This window comes from Anabrus simplex, chromosome 1 (genome assembly GCF_040414725.1).
Source record: "Anabrus simplex isolate iqAnaSimp1 chromosome 1, ASM4041472v1, whole genome shotgun sequence".
Taxonomy (NCBI): domain Eukaryota; kingdom Metazoa; phylum Arthropoda; class Insecta; order Orthoptera; family Tettigoniidae; genus Anabrus; species Anabrus simplex.
In genome coordinates this window covers 24,834,704-24,860,987 of record NC_090265.1, presented here as the reverse complement: position 1 = coordinate 24,860,987, position 26,284 = coordinate 24,834,704, and the positions used below count along the sequence as shown (strand labels likewise).

The 26,284-nt window shown below is 39.1% G+C and overlaps 1 protein-coding gene across 2 annotated transcripts in view; it reads left to right on the top strand.

The window, feature by feature from the left end:
* PIG-A (phosphatidylinositol glycan anchor biosynthesis class A) overlaps positions 1–26,284 on the top strand; it is a 137,394-nt gene that overhangs the window by 65,105 nt on the left and 46,005 nt on the right. For both annotated transcript variants that reach the window (XM_067138723.2, XM_067138724.2), the window contains exons 6-7: positions 10,907–10,998; positions 18,828–19,033. In XM_067138723.2, coding sequence (XP_066994824.2) covers positions 10,907–10,998; positions 18,828–19,033 — 298 coding nt within the window. The remainder of the gene's footprint in view (positions 1–10,906; positions 10,999–18,827; positions 19,034–26,284) is intronic.

The following is a 26,284-nucleotide window of genomic DNA, read 5'->3' as shown; positions in this document are numbered from 1 at the left end:
TCAAATTAGTAAACCGCACATTTTCTCACTTTTAACGAACAGTACTACGGTGCCGATCTAACAGTCCAAAGTTCCAGTGCTGCAATGACCAGACCGCAGACAGCTGTGAACACTTCTCTGCCATTATTCCGTTAAATATGCACACTGCTCATTCCAATCAGTGCCTCAGAGTAGGAATTGAATAGCTCGAATACTATGATGAACCAGTTTGTTACGTATCAGAAATTGATCTAACTCCCCAGCTACTTCCCGCCAATTTTCAAGCAGGCTGTTATACTTGGTATGACTGGATGAGTTGGCTGTGAGGTTAGGGACACATAGCTGTGAGCTTGGATCCGGGAGGTAGTGGGTTTGAACTCCACTGTCGACAGCCCTGAAGATGGTTTTCCGTGGTCTCCAGTTTTCACACCAGGAAAATGCTGGGGCTGTAATGTAATTAACGTAGGGGCTGTTTCCTTCCCACTAATAGCCCTTTTGTATCCCATCATCGCCATGAGTCCTATCTGTATCGGCGCGACGTAGAGCAAATTTTTAAAAACTCGGTGTACAGCAGTAATCCCATCTATCGGAGATGAATGGTAACAGAGACACAAAGCAAATCACAACAAACAATGGTCAATGTAATGTTATTGTTGATCAATGTTATGAGCGTTCTTCAAATTCAGTTTTCTTTCTACTCTGTAATATAAGGCTGTCTTATAAAATTAATTATAGCGTAGACTGTAGTTCCTTATTCCCCGACTTTACATACCGTTTTTCATTAAATTATGTTTACCCATTTTCTCGTGACGGAGCTGATATGATTTTAGCAACAAAAATCCATATTCATGAATATCTCCATTATCATAGCCGGTATGGTCAAAATGTATAAGACTTAAATGATTGGAAATTTAATACTATGTAACTTTATGTATATAGTAATTGTCAATAAGACCACTAATAACACAAATATTCAAGAATTATATTTTGGGCCTTCCCCTAAACTACCATTTTGCTGAGCGTGAATAAAGTTATTTATGCCCTAGATTGTAGCGACTTATTCCCCGACTTTGCATACCTATTTTAATTAAGATAGGACCATTAATAACATAAATATTTGTGAATAAAATTTTATGCCTTCCCCTAAACTATCATTTCTTTCAGAGTGAATAAGATTATTTATAGTTTATATTGTAGCGACTTATTTTAGAACTTTACATACCGGTTTTCGTTAAGATAGGACCACTAATAACATAAATATTTGAGAATTAAATTTTAGGCCTTCCCCTAAACTACCCTTTCTCTCAGTGTGAAAAAGATTAACTATGGCCTGGATTGTAGCGACTTCTTCCCGGACTTTACATACCAATTTTCATTAAATTCTCTTCAGCCGCTTTCTCGTGATGCATATACATACAGACAGACAGACAGACAGACAGACAGACAGACAGAAAGTACGGAAAATTAAAAAATGCATTTCCTTGTTACTATGGACATGACTGATACAGAAATACCATCCTTTTAAAATTTTGAGCAATGTACAGACAAAACTCTCATTTTATATATATAGATATAGATTTGGCAAAAGTTAACAGTTTTAAAACAGAAATAGTTTACCGAATAATCAACAAGATCAAACTTAAATTAGCAACAAACCTCACCCCAGATAAACAAAAAAAAAATCTAAGTTCACCACTTTCACCTACAATAATCCAGGCATTTACCATGTAACAAACCCCTTAAAAAAGCAAAATATCAACATTGCCTTTAAGACAACAGACACCAACAGCAACCTGTTTCTCAGTCACAACACGCTCAACTCAAACAGTAGCATCTATTCAAGTTCAGGCATGTACAGGCTCAAATGCAAGCAATGTGACATTTCGTATGTTGGGCAAACAGGCTGGAGATTCTTAAGATATCAAGAGTACTATAATGCCAATAAACACAAGAAGTTCTCAGCCATGAGTTCCCACATGAAAGATTCAGGGCATCATTTTACAACTATCGAACAGGATCTTACAGTTATCAAAATAGTGGGCAAAGGGAAATTAATGAATTAAAAAGAATTTATATAATATTTAGATCATTACTATAACAAAAACCTAAATCTCAATGACTCAGTTGAAGTAAAAAGTCCCTTTTACCCAATTTATTACAATCTCTAAATTTAAATCAAATTAAAATTCTTAAGAGTCTTAAACTAACTTTCACAAATACTCCATTCCATTAAAGGTAACTCCCTCCGTGTCCACCCCTACCAACCTCTCACAGCCAACAGAGCATAAGTGTAACGCTCCGCCCATCTCCTCTCCTACACCACACCCCCCTCCCTCAATTCCAGATAGATACAATACAAGAAATGCAAGTGTCACTTGTTCTGATGCTACAAACAAAACTAGTTCACACCACAAGAAACAAGAGGGTAAGTAAATGTATACACAGCGTTTCCTGTCAATCAAAGCCATCTTTTCTCTAAATTTAAAATCTTTTTACCCTCCTCTCATTACAGATTCTTCACCACACATCTCTCAATAGTCGTTTTCTACATTCAAGCCATAGCCAACATCAAGCATGAATGTTCCCATTTGACTATTAATACAAGAGGAAGAAATCACTTCAGGTAGTAAAGACACACACTACAACACTCAGTTGTGAACCTTTTATCACTTCTTCAACAAAAATAAGAAGACTGTGGACTCACCTCACAAATATGGCTTTAATAGCAACAACAACTCCATCAGCCGCACAGCGTTATATTCTATGATAATACTACAAGCTTCCTGCAAGAATATTTCAGTGTCATTTTAAATGACTAAGCTGATTAAGGTTCATTGTAACCATTCTACGACTTTAAATTGGGTTGCCTTTATCCAGATTCCATTCATATTTTGATCTTGTAAGTCAAATCCATAATTTTAGCCATAGACATTTTTATCATTCAAGTAAATAAGGACTAGTTGACTATTTTAAAATATATATATTTTAAAGTTCTCAATGCACGATTGCACCAACATTAATCATTTTTCCAGTACATATTTTTAAACATGTTTTAATTTATGTAAATTGTCATTTAGGAACTCCCAACAAGTTCACTTATTTTTATAACACTTATGTTTGTCTATGCACACTTTGACTAGAGTAATCAGGTTCCTGATCTTTATCTTTCAGGCATGAGATTACGGCTGATGATGCCCATGCAATGGGCAAAACATGACCCGTTAAATTAGTATGACAAGATGTAAATCTTAACTTTAAGAACCCAATTGTGTATTGAATAGGTGGATCTAAGTAAACTTTTGTAACATTGTAAAATTAACATACCACTTAGTGGAGAAGCTCATCCTTTTTCTCCCAGTTCTTCCCAGCCCAAACTTTGCAACATTTTTGTAACGCTACTCTTTTGTCGGAAATCACCCAGAACAAATTGAGCTGCTTTTCCTTGGATTTTTTCCAGTTCTTGAATCAAGTAATCCAGGTGAGGGTCCCATACACTGGAACCATACTCTATTTGGGGTCTTACAAGAGACTTTTTTGCCCTCTCCTTTACATCCTTTACTACAACCCATAAGCACCCTCACAACCATGTGCAGAGATCTGTATCCTTTATTTACAATCCCATTTATGTGATTACCCCAATGAAGATCTTCCCTTATATTAACACCTAGGTACTTACACTGATCTCCATAAGGAGCTTTTACCCCATGAATGCAGTAATTAAAACTCAGAGGACTTTTCCTATTTGTGAAACTCACAACCTGACTTTTAACCCTGTTTATCAACATACCATTGCCTACTGTCCATCTCACAACATTATCGAGGTCATTTTGCAGTTGCTCACAATCTTGTAACGTATTTATTTCTCTGTACAGAATAACATCATCTGCAAAAAGCCTTATCTCTGATTCCACTTCTTTACTCATATCATTTATATATATATAAGAAAACATAATAGTGCCTTGAGGAATTTCCCTCTTAATGTTACAGGGTAAGATAAAGCTTCGCCTATTCTAATTCTCTGAGGTCTATTTTCTAGAAATATGTCTCTTCCAATTGCACTCATTTTTGCCTGTAGTCTTCCATGATCCACCCTATCAAATGCTTTAGACAGGTCACTTGCAATACACTCCATTTGACCTCCTAAATCCAAGATATCTGCTATATCTTGCTGGAATCCTACAAGTTGAGCTTCAGTGGAATAACCTTTCCTAAATACGAACTGCCTTCTATCGAACCACTTATTAATTTCGCAAACATGTCTAATATAATCAGAAAGAATGCTTTCCCAAACCTTACATGCAATGCATGTCAAACTGACTGGCCTGTAATTTTCAGCTTTATGTCTATCACCCTGTCCTTTATATACAGGGGCTACAATAGCAACTCTCCATTCATTTGGCATAGCTCCTTCATGTATACAATAATCAAATAAGTACTTCAGATATGGTACTATATCACATAGGACAGTGAGTATACAGCACAGTTGTTATGCATCAGAAACGTTGACCATGAGTAGATAGGGACAAGTCAGTCAACTGAAAGAAGGGGAATGCAACCCTATATCTGTCTTATGGGTTTTGATTCCACCTCAAAACCTTGATAGTTCTTTACCACTTGTCTAAATTTGGCCATGTCATAAACTTACCTTCTGGAATACTGATCTGTCTCAGATCCTTTCCACATTCCTGGAACCACCTTGGGCTTGTTGACTTTAAGAACTAGTGTTAGATTTAATGGTCCACCCAATCAATACACTTCAGTTTACAAGTGAAAACTATTTAATATAAAAAATATTAAACATACTTTGGAAAATGTTTCGTCTCATTTGAGACTTCTTCAGCCATAATGTCTCGTAGCAGATTGCAATGCTCATTGTTGCTGACTAATCATTTAAAAATGGAAGAACCCATGTCCTTTAAGAACTGTTTTAGAATAAGTTACACTAAATATACACATTATTTACATAAGGAATATTCATAAGAATGAAGCTACCAATATGGTGGTCATGCAGCACAGATCTTTGCCATACGACAGGCTATCTCAGAAGCATTAGATTTCTTCTACCAGAAATAGCTTATTTTTTGAGAGGAATTTCCATATTAATTAAAGCTTTTGAATATTCTGATGTGAATTTGGTCCCATTTTCCTATTCCGAGGCCAGAATTCAAATCTCCCTCAGTCACTACACTGAAGCTACCAGCTACTAGCACCACACGTCATACTTTCAAGAAATGCCATTCAAATTTTAACACTGAAGATAAGTGATGGACAGTTTTATATAAATAATGTGTATATTTAGTATATTCTCAATATATATTTATATTAAATAGTTTTCACTTGTAAAGTATATTGATTGGGTGGACCATTAAACCTAACACTAGTTCTTAATTTAAACTGTATCAATATGGATCTATATGATGAAGTTCACAAATTGTAACTTGTTGATTTTGGTTTGATTAAATTCCATATTCTTTTTGTTAGTTGGTCGTTGGCCATCCTGAAATTGTGTCCATAGAATAGCATAGCATGCTGTCTTGCTGTTAGATCTCAGTCGTACCTGCTCATCGACCCTTCTTTTATGTAGGAACTTAATATCCTGCATTCCCTTTCTTTCATTTGAGTGACTTGTTCCTATCTACTCATGATCAATGTTTCTCATGCATAACAACTGTGTTGTGATGCCTGAACTTGGCTTGCATACTCATTTTCCTTTGTGAGATTGCATGCCTGCTCTTTCATATCCTGATATTCATAGCTTCGTCTTCTAGCCCATTCTGTTGGATCAGGTACCTACATTTTTGACTCGTCTGATCTTCCCATACTTAGTGATCATCCAGTCTAGTCCATCACTGATGTTCATAATATCATTTGTCTTTTCAAAGGAAATCTGGAGCTGGGCCGACTGGCCTTCTGACCCCAGCTTAGCAGGTTCGATCTTGACTCAGTCCGGTGGTATTTGAAGGTGCTCGAATACTTGAGCCTTGTGTTGTAGGTTTACTGGTACGTTAAAGAACTGCTGCAGGACTAAATTACAGCACCTCCATGTCTCAAGAAAACGTAAAATTAGTTAGTGGAACGTAAAGCAAATAACATTATTAGTATTAGAAATCTGCATTCCTACTGCATTTTGTCAGCCTGTTGATTGTTGAATCAATGTCATTAGCAAAAATAACCAAGTCGTCCTCAAAGGCCAGGTAGTCATTGTATACCCCTTTAAATTTGGGACCAAGTGTGAACCAATCTTCATTTGTTACTCCTTGGCTGAACATTTTCCTCCACTCTCGAAAGACTGTTTTGCAGAACACAGTTGCAATCCATCACCTTGCCTGACGCATCTTTTGATCATAAACAGTTCCAAGATCTCGTCCATGAATTTCACTTTCACCTTCAGTTTATATATTCTTGTGTCTACCTACTCTACTGGGGCTTGAAATATGTCCGTGATACATAAACAGTTAAGTTAGGGTAGATGGTGATGCTGTTTGAGCAAGAAAACTGGAACGTTTATCACAGAAGTGATTTTTAAGAATGAAATTGAATATGCATGTTCACGTAGTGTATCGAATTAGAAAAATAAGTAATGCATAAGCCGCGGTATAGCCTGCTTTGTGGTGTAGGGATAGCATGCCTACTTCTTACCTGAAGACCCGGTTCGATTCCTGGTCAGGTCAGAGATGTTTACCTGGATCTGGGGGCTGGTTCGAGGTCCACTCAGCCTACGTGATTACAGTTGGTGAGAAAGCTACGGTCTATAAAGTCAAGAATAATGGACCAGAGGATTCATTTTGCCGACCACATGACACCTCGTAATCTGCAGGACTTCGCGCTGAGTGTCGGTCATTTGGTAGGCCCTCACCCTTTGGCGCTGTTGCGCTGTGGGGAAGGTCATTGTCGGTAAGGCACTCAAAAGAGTATGGAAAATGACTCTTTACCTTACTGTAATTATTTTCAGCACTGTTTTATTAGAAATCGTCTCTGGTTGGTGGAACTCTGCCTCACAGTAATGTAAGTACAGATAGTCAGAGAGATCGAGAATCGAGGAACACCAAACTTAAACTTGTTGCATTGTTTCTCCGCCTGGTTGCAGCAATGTCATTCCATATGGTACTCGCATACGCCTGCATTTCCAGCTCGAGTAATCACAATACTGACTGATGTAAAGGTTAATCCAGGACCAGAAGGACCATGTTTACGACTCCAGTAGCTTAGCGGATGGTTAATTTCTATGTTTTATTACAACATAACCCCATGTACACACCTCTTATATCTTTCATATCAGAACATGAACAGCAAAAACATTAAAACGTCAATGCATGGATCAAACATGGACGATTTGTGTCGTGACGAATCAAAATTATTTATAACTAGCTGATGTAGCCGTGCTTCACAACGGGATTCTCAAATGAAATGGCGTATGGCTTTTAGTGCCGGGAGTGTCCAAGGACATGTTCGGCTCGCCAGGTGCAGGGTTTTTTTTTTTTATATTTTTTTTACAACTTGCTTTACGTTGAACCGACACAGATAGGTCTTGTGGCGACGATGGGAGAGGAAAGGGCTAGGAGTAGGTAGGAAGCGTCCATGGCCTTAATTAAGGTACAGCCCCAGCATTTGCCTGGTGTGAAAATGGGAAACCATGGAAAACCATCTTCAGGGCTGCCGACAGTGGGGTTTGAACCCACTATCTCCCAAATACTGGATACTGGCTGCACTTAAGCGACTGCAGCTATCAAGCTCGGTGGTCTTTTGATTTGATGCCTGTAGGCGACATGATGAAGATGAAATGATGATAAAGACGACACATACAGCCAGTCCTCGAGCCAGCGAAATTAACCAATGGTGGTTAAAATTCCCGACCCTACCAGGAATCAAATCTGGGACCCCCGCGGCCAAAGGCCAGCACGCTAACCATTTAGCCATGGAGCCAGATGGGATTCTCAGAAATGCTGTCTTTGTGGTTTTTCCCAGCTGAAGTCAGCATAAGTTATTACAAAAGCGTCAGTAGGAATGTAGTGATTAAAAGCAATGTTATCACATAAAATACTCTATCAAATGAATTAACACACATTTTCTCACTTTTAACAAACAGTACTACAATGCCGTTGTAACAGTCCAAAATTCCAGTGCTGGAATGACCAGCCCGCAGACCTCTACGGCTACTCCATGTTTTCATTCCTCCCATCCATGCTTAAGTCTCAAACAGAATACGGACCCGCCCCCCCTCCCCCATTCCATTATTCCGTTAAATGTGCACGCTGCTCATTCCAATCAGAGCCTCAGAGTAGAGATTAAATAGCTTGAATGCTATGATGAACCAGTGTGTTACATGCCAGTAGTATCAGAAAATTTATGAACCAGAGGAATGGCATGCTAAAGAAGAAAGTTATCTAACTCTCCATCTACTTCCCGCCAATATTCAGGCAGGCTGTTAAATTCGGTACGCAGCAGTAATCCCATCTATCACAGATAAGTGGCAACAGAAGACATAAAGCACATCACAACAAACAATGGTCAGTGTAATATTATTGTTGATCAGTTTTATGAGCTTTCTACTGGGTGTTTCAAAAAGGACTTTACAACTTTGGCAGCTCATAGTTATTTATTCATTTTACTTACAGAAATGGTTTTGGTGTCATCTTGACTGACAATAGATCAAGTTTTAACTAAACAGGTTGAATGTGACCTCCATCGGTCACAGGGCACACACCCCATCTGAAGTCAATTTCTTGCCAAACTCGCTACAGCATGTCAGGTGTGACTCGTTCAATTGCGATGCAGATTCTATGTCTGAGTTCTGGTAGAGAAGCCAGTAAGGGTGGAACAAACACTGTATCCTTGATGAATCCCCACAAGAAAAAGTCAAGAGGTGTCAGGTCTGGTGAGCGTGGGGGCCATGCAATTGGTGCACCTTGTCCAATCCACATACCCGGAAAGTGTACATTCAGGAAATCCCGGTCATCGGAGAGGTAGTTTTCCAGCATATCTAAGAACACTATTCCGCTGATAGTTTTCTCACCAAGCTCGATAGCTGCAGTCGCTTAAGTGCGGCCAGTATCCAGTATTCGGGAGATAGTAGGTTCGAACCCCACTGTCGGCAGCCCTGAAAATGGTTTTCCGTGGTTTCCCATTTTCACACCAGGCAAATGCTGGGGCTGTACCTTAATTAAGGCCATGGCCGCTTCCTTCCCACTCCTAGCCCTTTTCAGTCCCATCGTCGTCATAAAACCTATCTGTGTTGGTGCGACGTAAAGCAACTAGCAAAAAAGATAGTTTTCTCACTGAAGAAGAAAGGCCCGTAAACTTTGCTCTTGCTCAATGCACAAAACATGTTCAATTTTGGGCTATCACGTTCATGTTCTGGCACTTTCATTGGATTTTCACTGCCCCAGATCCTACAGTTGTTTTTATTAACTTTACCACTTACGTGAAAAGTTGCCTCATTGCTAAAGATAATCTTTCCAATGAAATGTTCATCTTCTTCCAACCGATGTAACATGTCCGCATAAAAGTCCTTACAAGCAAACTTATCGGTGTCTTTTAGTTGCTGTGCCATTGTGAACTTGTATGGTTTGAGATGTAACCGTTTTCTCAACACACGCCAAATAGTCGTATGTGTAACACCCAGCTCTCGAGAAGCACGCCGTGTTGATTTTCGAGGACTGTGCTCAAAGCGTTGTCTCACTTACTCTACGACATCGTCAGACATACGTGGACGACCTGAGGATTTCTTATGGCTTATCGAACATCCAGTTTCAATAAAGCACTTATGCCACTTATAAATAGAAGGCCTACTGGGAGGATCTTTACCATACTTTGTACGAAAATTACGTTGCACAGTTGTCGCCGACTTTGACTCTTCAAACCAAAACACACAGAGAGCGCGCTCAGGACCGGTGAAGGCAGCCATCTTTGCTGCAACTGCCGCTAGCACTTGCAGTGGCACGATTCTGTACTAGTGTACCACGTGAGTCAAAACTTGATCTATTGTCAGTCAAGATGACACCAAAACCATGCCTGTAACTGAAATGAATAAATAACTCTGAGCTGTCAAAGTTGTAAAGTCCCTTTTGAAACACCCTGTATATTGTAGAACTTCCCATTTAATTTTCTTTCAACTCTGTGATATTAGGGCATCTTATAAAATTATTTAAAGTTCCTTATTCCCCAACTTTACATAGACCCTACCGATTTTCATTAAATTCCGTTTACCCATTTTCTTGTGTCTCGGCGCTGATATGGACTTAGCAACAAAAATCCAAATTCATGGATATCTCTGTTATCATAGTCAGTGTGGTAAAAATGTATAAGACATAAATGATCGCAAATTTAATACTATAGTTATGTAGTAATGTATTTATTGATAGGACCACTAATAATTCGAGAATTAAATTTTAGGCCTTCCCCTAAACTACCATTTCACTCAGCGTGAATAAAATTATTTATGGCCTACATTGTAGCAACTTATTTCTTGACTTTACATACTGATTTTCATTAAATTCTCTTGCGTCGTTTTCTCGTGATGCGCGTACATACATCCAGACAGGCAAACAGAAATTACAGAAAATTGAAAAGTGGATTTCCTTGTTACTGCGGACATGACCAATACAGAAATAGCTTTCCTTTTAATTTCTGAGCAATGTACACATAAAACTCTTATTTTATATATAGATTAAATTAATTTAAAATAAGTAAATTCACCGTAGTATGAAATAAAATATTGTACGCAACAGCCACTAAAGTGATACGTTTATGTAACTTGTTTCAAAATTCCATAAACATTTCACTCATAACGTAAAAGATCAATTTCTGTTGTTGTAGCGTAAGTAGTTATTTACTGCTTTGTACTTGTGCAGACTTTCACAGCCTGCTAAGTCGTCTCTACCAGAGTGGTTAGAGAAGTTCCTAAAAGAGATATTTCATGTTGTTTCAGTCACTATCGTGATCGTGAGTCGCCTGGTGTACCGCAAGGGAGTAGACTTGATGGCCCAAGTCATTCCTGCCATATGTGCTCAGCATCCTGAGGTAGGAACACTGTGTGTTTTCTGTTGTAGAAGGCCCTTTTCTGGAGGTAAGTGAGGCCAAAGCAACATGCATCACCTTGCAGTTGTGCCATCAAGACAGTTACTGATTTTCTTTGCTTGGATTTGATTACAACACAGGACTTCTTTTTGACAGAATATGTCTTATGGCTGGGGATCATCCGAAAATTTGTGTAACACGACAAAATGTGCGACAGAAGGGACGTCACAGTATTTGTAACCGTAGGCCATGGTCACCAAAGATGCTGCGGCTTTGGATTTGGATAAACAGTGTGTGTTGAAATAGATAGTGAACCATCAGTGATGTCACGTTATTTGTTACTGTAGGCCATGGTCACCAAAGATGCTGCGGCTTTGGATTTGGATAAACAGTGTCTGTTGAAATAGATAGTGAACCGTCAGTGTTGTCACATTATTTGTTACTGTAGGCCTTGGTTTCATTTTTTTTTAAAGACATATTCATGATCATTAGCTTTTCACAAAGAAGAAAGTTATTTTTTAATGTGTCTTCTGTCCTGTGACCAAGCAGTTCGCACCTTACTCTATCCCACCCCACTCTTCCAATCGATGTACATAAGTGCTAACCTTCCCATTATAGACCTCCCAGTCTTGAGAACCAGCCTGGCTTACCTACATCATCGTGGCTTAGATAAACATTCATGTATGTTGCTGCCAGCCTTTTCCCCATTCTAAGGCTGCGTTGACCTCTTCACGCATATTGCCGATCAGAACTATTTTGTGGCGGTTTCCATCATTTTATTTTAAGACCTAGGGAGGAGCGAATAACCTTGGCCCTGGCCATGAAGGATGTCACTGAGTATGCGCCTCGCCACTCGCCGCACAGAGAACAATTCAGGAATGAGCTGAGTACTCAAGGCCAGCTCACTTTCCCACTGCTCTGTTGTCACCCCATTATTTCACTAGAGGCCTCCTGGTGGTGTGAGAAAGAACTAAAGGTGAACACAGAGCTCAGTGAACAGTGATTGTTCAGTTCTGTTGGTGGTTCAGTGGAGTTCAGTCTGAGTGTTAGTGCTGTGTGCAAGCACTGGGTGGAATACACCCGTGGAGTTTACAGTCAGTCAATCAGCAGTACAGTGTAGCTGAGCAATGCAGTGTAATCGGGACAGTCCTGTTGAGTGTTCATTCTGTATGTCTGTCACTGAGGAGTAGTGTTTCATTTCCAGCTGCTGTGAGTGAGCATCATGTCTGTGGAGAGTTCGACCAGGTATTGGCAGGGGACCGTGAACAAAGTTTGCTGTTAATGTACGGACATTTTACTACATACAGGATTGCGAGACTGTGTTGTAATGGCCTCCGGATCCCAAGATAGCGGGTTCAAACCCGGCAGAGGTAGTCGGATTTTTGAAGGGCGGAAAAAAGTCCATTCGACACTCCATGTCGTACGATGTCGGCATGTAAAAGATCTCTGGTGACACATTTGGTGTTTACCCGACAAAATTCATTAAATCTCAGCCATAGACGCCCAAGAGAGTTTCGGTTTACTCGGTCTGCCATCTAGTGGGGGCCTAGAGTAAAACGGAACATCTAAATTGACGAGCAGACAGCCAGATGGCGTCAAATTGAAATGTCTGCACATGGTAGCTGAGGCCATACGATTATTATTATTATTATTATTATTATTATTATTATTATTATTATTATTATTATTATTATTATTATTATTATTATTATTATTATTATTATTATTATTATTATTATTATTATTAATGGCTGTGAACTAAGTGTTCAGTGAGTATAACTGTGGAACTGAATCAGACAGTAAGGAGCAGTTATGGAAGAGTGTGATTGTTTTACCTTGTAAGCAATAGTGTGAGCAACTAGTGTGACTGAGCAGAGGGGGAGTGCGAGCTAGTGTAATTATGTGTACTGTGCAAGCAGTTAGTAGTTGATAAATCCTAGAGTTAGTGTTTGAGTGTTGTGTGCTTATTTCCAACCTGCTGCCATGTTACAATATCATGTCCATGGTATACGCGGAGGTTAGAGGCACAAACTCACTTCACTCACCCTCAAAATTTGTGAGTGTATAATTATAAATAGCATCAGGAATTATCATCGACATCCATTGGAACCAGTGGGATTTCACATCTTGTTTGTCAGTCAGTGATGCATTTAACTCTCTGGTTCTTAATGGAGGAGCACTGTGGACTAAAAAAGGAACTCCTCATAGTGTTCATTGATCTGGAGAAAGCCTTTGATTGTGTTCCCAGAGATATCTAGTGGGCGATGAGATATTGAAATGTCCCTGAGGAGTATGTAAGATGTCTTTCTACCAAAGTGAAAGCTGGTTCAGATTAGTTTGAAAGCTTTCCTGTTAATGTCATTGTGCATTAGGGATCTGCACTGAGTCCAATCCTGTTTAACATTGTCATTAATTACTTGACGGAGCAGCTGATGCCAGCACTACCCTGGATCCTCCTATACGTTGACGGTATCGTTTTGGTTAGCAAAGTGCTTGAAGAGGTTGAAGCAGACTTAGAATGATGTAGTTTATCATTGGAGAGAAACAGACACGGGATCAGTGGTAAGAAAACCAGAATACTTGTTCTGCAATTTTGCGAAGGCAGACCTCTTTGGTCAACACACCACTGTCTCCCTACCCAGCAAACTACTGATGACGACTGACAGTTTTTGGTATTTTGACTGTCATTACCACCGATGCCACAATTGATGTCAATCACCACATCAATGTTGCCTGGATGAAATGACCATTGCTGACAGGTGGCTTGTGTAAGAGATGGTTGTCCTTAAAGATGGTCATCACATCAGGCTTGTATATGACTCCAAATGCTGCATAAGGCATAAGAATAACAAATGCACGCCAAAGACATATTAAAATGGAAGTGACTTCCAGAATCCCAACAGGATGGAGGAAATACTCTGCGATAAGAGGATGTTTGTTCTGACAAAGAACAGTATCAACTGGTTAGAGGTTGCAGACATGAGGATGCTTCGATGAATGTACAGTGTTGCCAGAAAGCAGCCGCCTCCAAAATGAGTATGTATGGGGCGAGTTGAAAACTCCCAACATTGAGGCAGAGATTCAGAAAGCAAAATCAGTGTGATTTGGCCTGATGAGGAGGGACAGCTGCTTGTATCTTACTTTGGTTCCGCTTAGTCAACGTCCAGACTGCTGAAGCATAGCTCAGTGTAGGTTTATAATAGGACGAGTATAAAACCTTCTTGCACTTCATTGGCACATCTTTGTTCCTTACAATGTCTCTCACACACTGGTAGAAACTTGCAGACTACTGTATTGTTGAATAAATTTATCCATCCAAACTTCTACCTTGTGACATCATGCTGTCCAAATATTACAAATTTTTCACTACTCCGAGAGGTTCATGTCCTGTTTTTATCACTATCCTGTATTTTCTGTTACCTTTCGTCATGATCAAAGTCTTACTCCTTGCAGTACTATTCTTCATTCCGAAATTTATTATCTCCTCATTCCGTAAATCAACTTGTGTCTGTACTTCATCTTCATTATCTCCCCAAACTACAATGTCATCAGCAAAGAGCATAGACGTTATTTGCTCGTTCGTCATCTCCTCTTGATATTATGTAGAATTCTAACCATGATGATGATGATGATGATGATGATGATGATGATGATGATGATGATGATGATGAAGAGTAAGGGAGACAATACACTTCCCTGTCTTAAGCCTGTCTCAACTCTGAACCATTCAGTTTGACCCACTTTGGTTCTAACACAGCTTTTGCAATTTTGATACAGTGCTATTACCATCTGCATTGTTTCATTCCCAATCTGTGCCTCTGTCAATGTTTTCCATACCAAATTCCTTGGGACACTGTCATATGCCTTTTCAATATGTAGAAATGTTACTACCATGTCCTTTCCATATTCCCAATACCTTTCCATCATTTAACACAATGTAAATATTAGGTCAAATGTGGACCTGCCTCTTCTGAATCCATACTGGTGTTCTGCCAATTTTCCCTCTACTCTGTCTCTTATTTGTCTATCCAGGATTCTTTCAAGGATCTTAGCTGTATGACGTACCAATGTCACTCCTCTGTAATTTTCACACTGCTTCCTGTCTACTTAATTGAAAACTGGTATAATGACCCCTTTCGTCCACTCTTTTGGAACAGTCTTTTCTCTCCATATCACTCTGAAGAGTCTATACAACCACTGTAGACCATCTATTCGTGCTGCTATTATAATTTCTATGGTGACCTCGTCAATTCCAGCTGCCTTGCCTTGTTTCATTCTTTTAGTGGCCCACTCAATCTCTGCCATGGACACCTTGTTTTCCTTATCTTCCATCTGCACTAAATCCGGTTCTTCAATTTCTCCTTGTACCGAGGTATTTTGCACATTGCAAAGCTGTTCAAAGTATTTTTCCTACCTCTGCAATATATCCTGCTTCTGTGTCATCACTTCCTCCTGTTCATTTTTAATGAAGTTAGAACCTTCACCTGGGTTTTTCTTCTTTTTAACCCAATGGAATAAGATATTTTTGTTTCTGGTTGTATCTTCTTGCAGAGATTCAGTGAATTTTTGCCAGCATTTCTTTTTCTCTTCTTGAACCACCTTGGAGCACTCCTTCTTGCAGTGCCTGTATTCTGCTTTACATTCTGTTGTTCTGTTTCTCAGCCATATTTCCAAGCTTGTTTCTTCCTTTTAACTATATTTTTTACCCTGCCATTCCACTAGGGCGTTTCTTGATCTTCCTTCCTTTCTGATACTCTTCCACAGGTCTTTTCTGCAGACTCGACCATGACTGTTTTAAAGTATGCCCATTCTTCTTTGACCCTTCTGATGTCTTCCTTAGGTATACTTGTTTTAATCTTTTTCTGGACCTCTTCATTTATTTCCTTCTCCTGCAATTTCCACACCCTTAGCTTTCTCTGCCTAATCTCAGTCATCTTTTGTATCTTTCCCATCTTTAACTTAGCTATCACAACTCTGTGATCTCCTTCGAAAGATTGACTTGGGAGGGCCGTTATGTCTACCAGCATTTTCCTGTTACCTTTCTCGACCAAAATGTAATCTATCAGAGTTTTGATTTTGTTATCCCAGCTATATCTTATCTTCTTATTGTTTTTCTTTTGAAACCATGCGTTACCAATGATCAGCTCATTTCGTCTACAAAAGGCTACCAAAATGTCTCTAGCCTTGTTTCTCTTCCCATATCCAAATGGACCTGTAAACTCATCTCCTTTTCTTTCCTGACCTACTTGGGCATTCATGTCTCCTATGATCACAACCTGTTTGTCCTGTATATGGTATTCCAGATATTCAAGGTATTGCTCTAGATCTGTACCTGTATTTCCTGTTTGTGGAGCATACCCTTGAATTATATCTGTAACACCAGTTTCAAGTCTCAATCTGACCTTAATCAACCTGTCATTTATGTTTTTATTTACCAATTGTAGGTATTCCTTTAGGTCTTTTCTAATTATGAGACCTACGTCATTTTTGGCTTCTCTTCCTCCACTATAGTATAAGATGTATCCTTTCTTTAATTTCCTCTCACCTTTTCCTTTCCATTTGGTCTCACTGATTCTTTGTCAACCACAAAATCTACAAATTTCTTCCACTTTCCCTGTTAGTGTCACCACATTGATGGTCGCTATCTTGATGTATTTGGTTGCTGGTCGCCCATTTCTCACATTTCTCCCAGCATCACAAGAATTGCATGTCACTTGTGGGGAACGCCCTAGCATTTTGCACGTCAGTTGTGGGGAATACCCTAGCATTTTCCGAGGCTTCAGTACACTTGTCATCATATAGGCTTTTATTACGATGGGTTCGCCACTCTCAAAGGCATTTTAGAGCTACTGCCAGCCGAAACTTGTAGGCCGCTCCTAACATGGAGAACAGACACCTTTTGTTGCCGTTCCTCTGAAGTACAGACGCTACAGCTCATATGGAGTTTGTGTTATTTCCTCCACTGAGGGCGCATTTCCCTTCTATAAGGATTTCTCCGCCTTAGCCGTTGGTCCTTATAGTGGGTCAGGCTATTTACTGCCGCCCAACACTCAGCATGGAGACACTGGCTGTATGGTTTACTCCATTATCATAGCAGATTAACTGGCCATCATCATCATCATCATCATCATGATCATGAATTCCTCCCAGCGAGCCGGTTAGGATGTTTTAGAATGGTGTGCCTCCATTTGTTACGGTCCTGGTATGCTTCTTTTCTTTCTGGGGCATCCCATTTTTCTCCTCTCTTCTCTAATTCTTCTCTTATCTGGTCTGACCACATTTTTCTAGGGCGTCCAATGGGGCTTCATCCCAGAACGATCTTTTCAAAATACTGCCTTGCAGTTCGAGTCGCCTGCATCCGCTTAACGTGTCCTAGCCACTTCAGCCTTGCAACACTCAGCCTTTCTTCCATGGTCAGGTTTACCTGCAGGTCTCTTCGTATCAGATCATTCCTAATTCTATCCTTCCTTGTTTTCTGTACAGCTGATCTAAGGAACTTCATTTCAGCAGCTTGCCGTTGACTTACTTCTCTTTTATGTATGACACAACTCTCCAGAATATATGTTAACCCTCTGAGGAACTCCCTTCTCCCACACTATGTTCCATACTTGATTAAAGAAGTTGGATCCTATTTGCACCCCGCTCAACACTTCATTCTTGTCACTTCCATCATTTGATATTGTACTCCTCAGACATAAAAGGTATTCACACATTCAATCTTCTCTCCATCAAGGGTGAGGTTGCAAGGTGTATTTGTCCTGGTAATTTTCATTACATCTCTTCTGCTCTTGCTCACAGTTAACTTACATTCTTTAAACTTGGAGTTCCAAAGATCCAATCTTCTCTGAACATTCCTCTCAGTTTCTCCCCAAATGGCTACATGTACTACCATATACTTACTTTATCGTAACAGATTTATAGACTGTTCTGTAGCAGCGTATGACAACACAGTGAAAGAAACCACGTTAACCCTTTTTGTTGCCTGCTCACGTACTTGGAAAAATGAAAACCTACAACCTGTTTTCTAGTCATTGACCGGGTCAGGGATGGAATGAATGAAGCAGATATAGGCTGTTAGTATGATGGGGTCGCCACTCCCAAAGTGATTTTTGTTAATCACTGATAGATGCTATGAAATGAGAATGGAGAGTGTTGCTGGAATGAAAGATGACAGGGAAAACCGGAGTACCCGGAGGAAAACCTGTCCCGCCTCTGCTTTGTCCAGCACAAATTTCACATGGAGCGACCGGGATTTGAACCACGGTATCCAGTGGTAAGAGGCCAACGCGCTGCCGTCTGAGCCACGGAGGCTCCTCATGTACTTGGAGCAAGTGCTAAAATGTTGTAGACCTGCTAGTAAACTAATAGCATATGAATTTGAGACCTTGCTTGCTGTTATTTTCTGCGTATATAATATTGCAGTGATGGAAAATGGACAGCCTGCCGTAAATATGTATAACATGCAGTGTTTTAATAAAAACTTGTTTATTCATCTTGGTCTTATCTGTAAAGAAATGTTCAATGTTGATACAGAATGGTATTTTCACAGCTATCATGGTGATTTTTATTGATTTTATATGCAATATCAATGTAACTTGAAATCTTCGAGAAAAAATCTGCATAATTTACACCGCTTGATTTTAGAACAAAGCATTTGGTCAAAAAGATGTGAAAATTAAGCAAGCAAAGATGGTACTTGATTTGACACTTTCTTGTTCCTTTCCATTACTTATCTTGAGTCAGTTGAAATATTTGTCTGTTATTATTGTACACATGGAGCATGAGTAGCTGTGACTTAACACTGCACATAGTAGTACCTCATTTGTGACCAGGTCCAGTTCCTGATTGGTGGAGATGGTCCCAAACGATGGCTCCTGGAGGAGGTTCGAGAAAGGTGCGGGCTCCAAGAACAGGTGACATTACTCGGCAGCTTGGAACACACCCAAGTACGGTCTGTTCTCGTCCAAGGTCACGTCTTCCTCAACACGTCTCTCACGGAGGCCTACTGCATGGCTATCGTCGAAGCTGCATCCTGTGGGTCAGTTTACTTTTATATCTGTAGCTGAACCTGAGTTTTATGAACAAGTAAATCAGATTTCGATATTATGTCATATAATTCTTAAAATAATTTTGTAAGTTTTCAGGAATAAGATTAAAGTAACCACAGGTTATTTCAGTTGTATGAGTCAATATATCAGGCTTGCAATATTATTAATAAATCGGCAATGAAACATCAGAGCAAGGGCAAAAACTTTTTGTTTTAATATCATTCAAAACTTTTCACCTTCAACTTCTTTTCATATAAACAGAGAAAGTCACTCGATATCATTGTCACTGTAAAAGAAGTCACAAATTATTTAGTGCTGAAAGTTAATTAGAAATATTATACTGGAGTATGTTAAGCCAATATATGAAAAACTGTAGAAAACAATTGGAACGTTAAAGTGAGAGATTCATTTTAAGCCTGATCGTGATTTAATGCTTTATGCCGCACAACCGTACCACACCCTTCCGATATCTGAGGTCCCACCATGAACAATTTCAACTCTAATGTATCACATCTCTAACACGCCATGTTTTGATAGGAGGAAATACATGCATCTGCAACATTATTTTAACTATCGTAAGTAACAGATTTCATTATGGTCCGTATTGACGATTGATCACTATCAAAAGGCGTATAGGAAGGTCTACTTATTCAGTACCAATTAGGTTGATGTTATTATCTTTATTAAATATTGGAACCCGTTTCAACCCTGTTATATCATACAGCCATATACTGTATTCTTTTATCGATCTTATTCATTCCATTCCCCATTTCTTCAAATTTTCACTTTATTTTTCTTTTCCATACATTCACTTCATACCGAACTTTTTGATGGATAACTTTATCTGATCAGAAGGCCACTTATTCATGTTGTCACTATCCCCTTGAGTGCTACAGAAAATTGTTAGCTTGTACATTTTATCCATTATACAACTTGTGGATCAGATACGTCCACCACATACATGTTAACTATCTATAGTTCATTCCACGTTAAGAAAACAGTATTGCTCTTATGGCAACAGGGCTCTGCTCAATACCATCACGGCTAAACAGCTGCACACAAATTTGTAAAATTCAGTACTTGAGTTCAAGATAAAAAGCGAAAGAAATGAAGCTGCAAATTATTTTTATGAACTAAAAGGAACAGGGGGCTTGCTGGGGCTATGTTTGGTTTGTACAGAATCAGAGATAAACTACGGCAAAAAAATCCTCAGCATTGAACTGTAAGGCAAATTGGGGGAGAAAATAGAAAATATTTTTATTGGCTCGAGGGGTGAGGGACGCTTTTAATTGCATTTAATAAATTTCCCCAGGCAACGCGGGGTAATACAGTGCTGTTGTATTGCTTACAAATTTTTTTAATATTTTATTTTATGAAATACTTCCTCTCATGCAGAGGCTGCCTTGCGACAAAGTATACTTTTATATTTAGAAGAGAAATAGATATTCTGTAGTTGAGAAATGTTGAAGGTAACCTAATTGTAACAGTGATTCCTTAGAATTATCAGTGAGCCCCTTAAGGCTATGATGGCAATCTCCCGTAACGTTGTAACTGGCAGAGACATCTGTTTCCAGAAATTAGCGGCAAAAGCGGGAATCGTTCCCCTTGCTCCAATCATCAGACCTACTATGTCGATTTCCTCTAACTGGTATTTCTCCCTGTAGTAAGGAATTGTTGGAAAGTATATATTCCTCTTCTCTAGGTTAACATCTGAGGGCTGTGACTTATGGCTTTCAAAGCAAATTGTAGGGTCGATGATGTAACCTCTCTTCTTATTCTTGAAAGCAATGATGTCAATCCTTCTGTGGCTTCCGTTGTTCGCTAAGCCATGAACCTCTTCAAATACCTGGAAACCATGCTCTTTTAGCGTCGCCGCAATTAACGAGCGGATGTTATGATGACGCGTATTCCTTAAAAGTTCACCATGAGGACAAGATCCCAGAACATGCGCAAGAGTTTCAATCTCCTTGAGGCAGCGCCTACAAAGGGAATCGTTCTGAGATCTTCCTGGTACCGATCTAACTGCTGAAATGTTTGCTGTCATCTTAATTGCTTCACGCCATTCACTACATGATAAGCCTTGATGCTCTCGAATCCAGGAGTTGGCAGGAGTGTATTCATTGTACAAACATACACCTCTTCCTTTCTGCTGTAAGTTGCACCACTCACTGAATGTCCTTTCTCTCAGTACTCTTCTCACTTTCCTGGCATCTGTTATCTCTAGACGTGGATGTAGTAAATTGTCGGATGGAGGGACATTGAGGGATTGTAGTGAGAGAGTTATTTCTTCTTTCAGATTTCTTGTAGCACGTATGTATTCGTCACCTGAACTTAATAGTACCTTACAGATGAAATGCGGTCGTAAGAAAAACAGTGGTAACATTAAAATGCACTTAAGAAAGAACAGGTAAATAACAAAACCAAACACAAATAAAACACACGGTAAATTCTTTTATTAGTACGAGTTATGCCATGAAATGTCGCTGCACTCCACAACACCAAAATCTTCAGTAACCACTTCTGTACAATACGAAATTAATAGAATACACACAAATACTGTGCAATATACAATCAACTCTCACTCAGCACAAGACAAGTACGCACTGATTTAAAGCCTAAAAAACACACATGCAACAAATAAATACTGCAGATGACGTCACTACAGAAGTGAGCTGCCGGCGTTTCACAGAATGAGGGACTACACAAGGCTTGTACCAGAGCAGCACAGAATAAGGAAAATGAAGTAAGGCAATGAAGCAGTGACTCTTCCCACCATTGTGCTTCCTCCCTACAAATGTATTTATGAAAAAGAAAGTGTTATGTAGTTATTTTAATAACTCATGGACAAAAATGCCTCATTCTTTTTACCTATCTTTCATATGAAAACCTACAACCTATTTTCCAGTCACTGACCGGGTCAGGGATGGAATGAATGAATCATATAGGTTAGACCAGGATCATTGTAAACACTTTCTACTTATCTTGGATATATTTTACTAATTAAAATCAACTATAAAAGATCATCTTATTTCTACACCTTTCTTTTATCTATAAATGGAGTTTAGGGTTCACATTTTAACTATTTCATAATTTAATTGGGTGTTTTCATTTACCACCACTTGTTTACATTTACCCCCTCCTGTGAGCTTGCATCCGGGAGATAGTAGGTTCGAATCCCACTATCGGCAGCCCTGAAGATGGTTTTCCGTGGTTTCCCATTTTCACACCAGGCAAATTCTGGGGCTGTACCTTAATTAAGTCCACGGCCGCTTCCTTCCAACTCCTAGGCCTTTCCTATCCCATCGTCGCCATAAGACCTATCTGTGTCGGTGCGACGTAAAGCCCCTAGCAAAAAAAAAAAAAAAAAAAAAAAAAAAATTTACCCCCTCTCAGAGTGTTAAAGTGTAGCTGTAGAAATTAAACATATATTACAAAACACTACAGGTCTATAGTTATTTAATTTTTTTTCATTAATTATGATATGTGTTTACAATTACCCCAATGTTCGTTTTTGTTGGACGAGAAGGCAAAGAAAATTGTGAAGAATATGGTTAACCTTTTAATTATGGAACACTAACAAAATTGTAACTGAATGAGGAAATGTATCTTCTGCATCTGACTCCTCTTAGCTCAATTCGATAGGACTCTATCATTAAGTCTTTGATTGTTTAACACTATGAGAAAAAATTAATTGCATCAGGACACAGGCCTATAAAAAAATTACAAAATTTCATTTGCTTCATGAAATATAAAAAATATGTAGGCTTAAGCCTTATAAAGAATTTTACAAAATTTTAATTGCACCAGGAAATTTGATTTTGAAATTGTAATGACCCCTCCGAACTTCTGGTTGTGGTAACAATTACTTTATATCAGAAAGGTCAACTGACAATTTATCTGGGATTGATGGCAAGAAAAAGTGTGATGTCCCTTTCCAAAGAAAATTGACCACAACATCTCTTTCACCCAGTTCAACAACCTGACCTGCATAAAAACAATATCCTTTTTTCTTTTGGAATTTGACTAGAACCCAGTCTTCTAACTTCTAAATCCTTCTTCTGTGAAGAAATTTTCCTCTTCTGCATCTGACTCTTCTTCGCTCAATTCGATAGGACTCTATCATCTGCCAAAAACATACCCTCCTCATTTTCTGATTCTGAGGTTTCTTCTAACTTTCTTTTACCACCTTTCCTTTTATGATTAGGCCTATGTTTTGATCCATTTTTATCCTTTACATATTGTTCCACATCTGATTTTCTTTTTTTCAGTGAAGATCTTGCAGCTTCACCTTCATTTAGTCTCTCCATTATCTTCTGTGCAGTGAGAACACCATATTTTGCCTGTTTTAATCGTGATGTGGGAGCTTTCTTTTCACTAATTTTTCTCTCATCTTCACACCAACCTAAATTCTTTCCTCTTATTTTACTAGCAAAAATGTCAATAATGTTGGTAGGTTTAATGGGAGATTCCTGTCTTACTTTGCCGAAGTGTGAAGTAACCAGCGTTAATGAAGAATGGAAGGCCTTCAAAGACACCTTTGTGGGAGAAGCCAAAAACCTATGTGGAGTTACAAGTTCTATCAAAAGAAAAAAGGAGACACCATGGTGGAATGATAGAGTGAAAACAGCAGTGAAAGAAAGAAACCAAATAAAGAAGGCACTGGACAAGAAAAAACAAAAACAGGGACAAGAACGAAATGAACAAGAAATACAAAGACTTCAAGGAGTATACAGGAACAAGAAACTTGCTGTAAAGAACATTGTAAGGGAAGAAAAAGAGAAGAAATGGAATGAGTTTGCAGACAAACTGGAAGAGGACAGTAGAGGAAATATGAAATTGCTATACAGAGTAGTGAAAAACAAGCGAAGGGATCAAGAGACCATAAAAGCAATAGAACGTGATGATGGAACTCTGGCACAAGAAGAGGGAGAAATTAAACAAGAACTCAAGGTCTATTACGAAAAGCTGCTGAATGGAGATACAGAAAACATAACAACGGATAGAGGAGAGCCAAGTCGAGGAACCACACCTGAACCACCAATTATATGGCTTGAGGTTGAAAATGCGCTCAAGAGCATGAAGAAAGGAAAGGCAGTGGGCATAGATGAACTCAGTGCAGATATGCTGAAAGCAGCGGGAAGTCCAGGAATCCAATGGCTCTACAGACTGCTCAACAAGATATGAGAGGAAAATACTATTCCTGAGGACTGGAAGATGGGCATCATTGTACCTCTGTTCAAGAAAGGAAGCCGACGAAAATTTACTAATTACCGTGGTATCACACTACTGTCTCATGTCCTGAAAATATTGGAAAAAATAATAGAGACCAGAATCAGAGATATTGTTGAACCAATTTTGGAAGAAGAGCAGTATGGTTTCAGACCAGGAAGGTCAACTACAGACCTTATATTTGCAATTAGGATGCTAATGGAAAAATACTGGGAGAAGAACAAGCCTTTATTTCTAATATTTTTGGACATTGAGAAAGCATATGATAGTGTACCAAGGGAAAGAATTTGGCAATGTATGAAAGAACTTCAAGTGCGAGACAGCCTCATAGACAAAGTGAAAATGTTATATAGTGGGAACAGAAGCTGTATTCAAGTAGGATGTGGTTTGTCGGACTGGTTTGAAACAAAGAGAGGAGTGCAGCAGGGCAGCTCATTGTCATCACTTCTATTTATTATTGTAATGGATGTAGTAATGAAATCTATTAAAAGGAAAGAACACGGAGATATCAAAGCCTTCACATTTGCAGATGATGTTGCGATCTGGAGTGACTCAGAAGAGGAATTGGGAGAGAGAATACAAAGCTGGAATGAGGAGTTTAAGAAATATGGTTTAAACATCAGCAAGACCAAGACGGTGGTGATGAAAGTGTATGGGGAAGGAGCAGAAGCAATAGTCATGTTAAATGAAGCCCAACTGGACAGCGTTCCAGTTTTCAAATACTTGGGTAGCATTATATCAAATGACAACCTAGCAAAACATGAGGTGAACAATCGAATCAATAAGGCAACACAATTTTACCACCAGGTAAAACACCTGCTGTGGGATGAGCAAATACCCATGAAAACAAAAATGACATTGTACAAGTCCTATTATACACCAATTCTTACATACAGTCTCAAAACCACAACACTGACCAATAGAGATAATTCAAACTTCAGGCAGCTGAAATGAAATTCCTACGCACTATGATCCAAAAAAACCAGGAAAGACAAGATTAGGAATGAGAAAATTAGAGAAGAAGTAGGAATAGATGATTCTCTCCTCAATAAGATTCAGATATCAAGACTGAAGTGGTTTGGTCACATTAAGAGGATGCCAGTAAACAGAACTGCAAGGAAGGAATTTGACAGAAAGGTAGAAGGAAGCTGACCCGTGGGAAGGCCATGAAGGAAATGGATAGATTTAGTTAAGAGCGATGTACTGCTGAGAGGTCATGATTGGGACCAGTTGGTGGAGGAAGAATGGTACAAGGACAGGATGAGATGGAGGAGGCTCATATACCACACCCGGGAAACTGGAGATGGTTTAGGATGATGATGATGATGATGATGATGATGATGATTTGGTTCTCAAGTCTCGAACTGTTGTGTTTACTGCCTGCTCTGTAATTATTCTGTCAGATGGATGCAGGTCCTCATCTGTAGTTACATTAGGAGATTCCTCATGTAGGCTTAATTCAGAAACACGTGAATTGCACCTTTGAGCTTGGGCGTTTTTACTTTGTTTGTATCACCTTAAATCATGTGGAGAGAAAAGTTCTCTGTCAAATTTGGATGGGTCTAGAGGAAAGAGACCAGTAGATTCAAAACCTTTCTTTATATTTTCCAGTTTCATTCCAGCCTTCCACACTATGCCTAATATTTTTGAGAACCTTTGCTTACCCAGTCGTCCAGGTCCAACACCCATTTGTTCCTTTCCAAACTTCACCAGTTCTCTATCCCACATAGTTTTTAAAGTTCCAAATACACATTTATCCAGAGGTTGCAAGTGGTCAGTTTAGTGACTGGACAACTTTATGAGATGAATTTTTGATGAAGCTGCTTCTTCAATTATAAGAAGGCTAATGTGGCTGGCATGTCGTCAAATATAAGCATTGCTTCCTGGTCTGGCAGGTTCTTCTGTTCATGTAACTGTTGAACATGTGGAACAAATACATCCACAAACCAATAAAAAAACACAGGTTCTTCCATCCACCCATTCCTTGATGTTTCGTGCGTAGTACCGGGAAA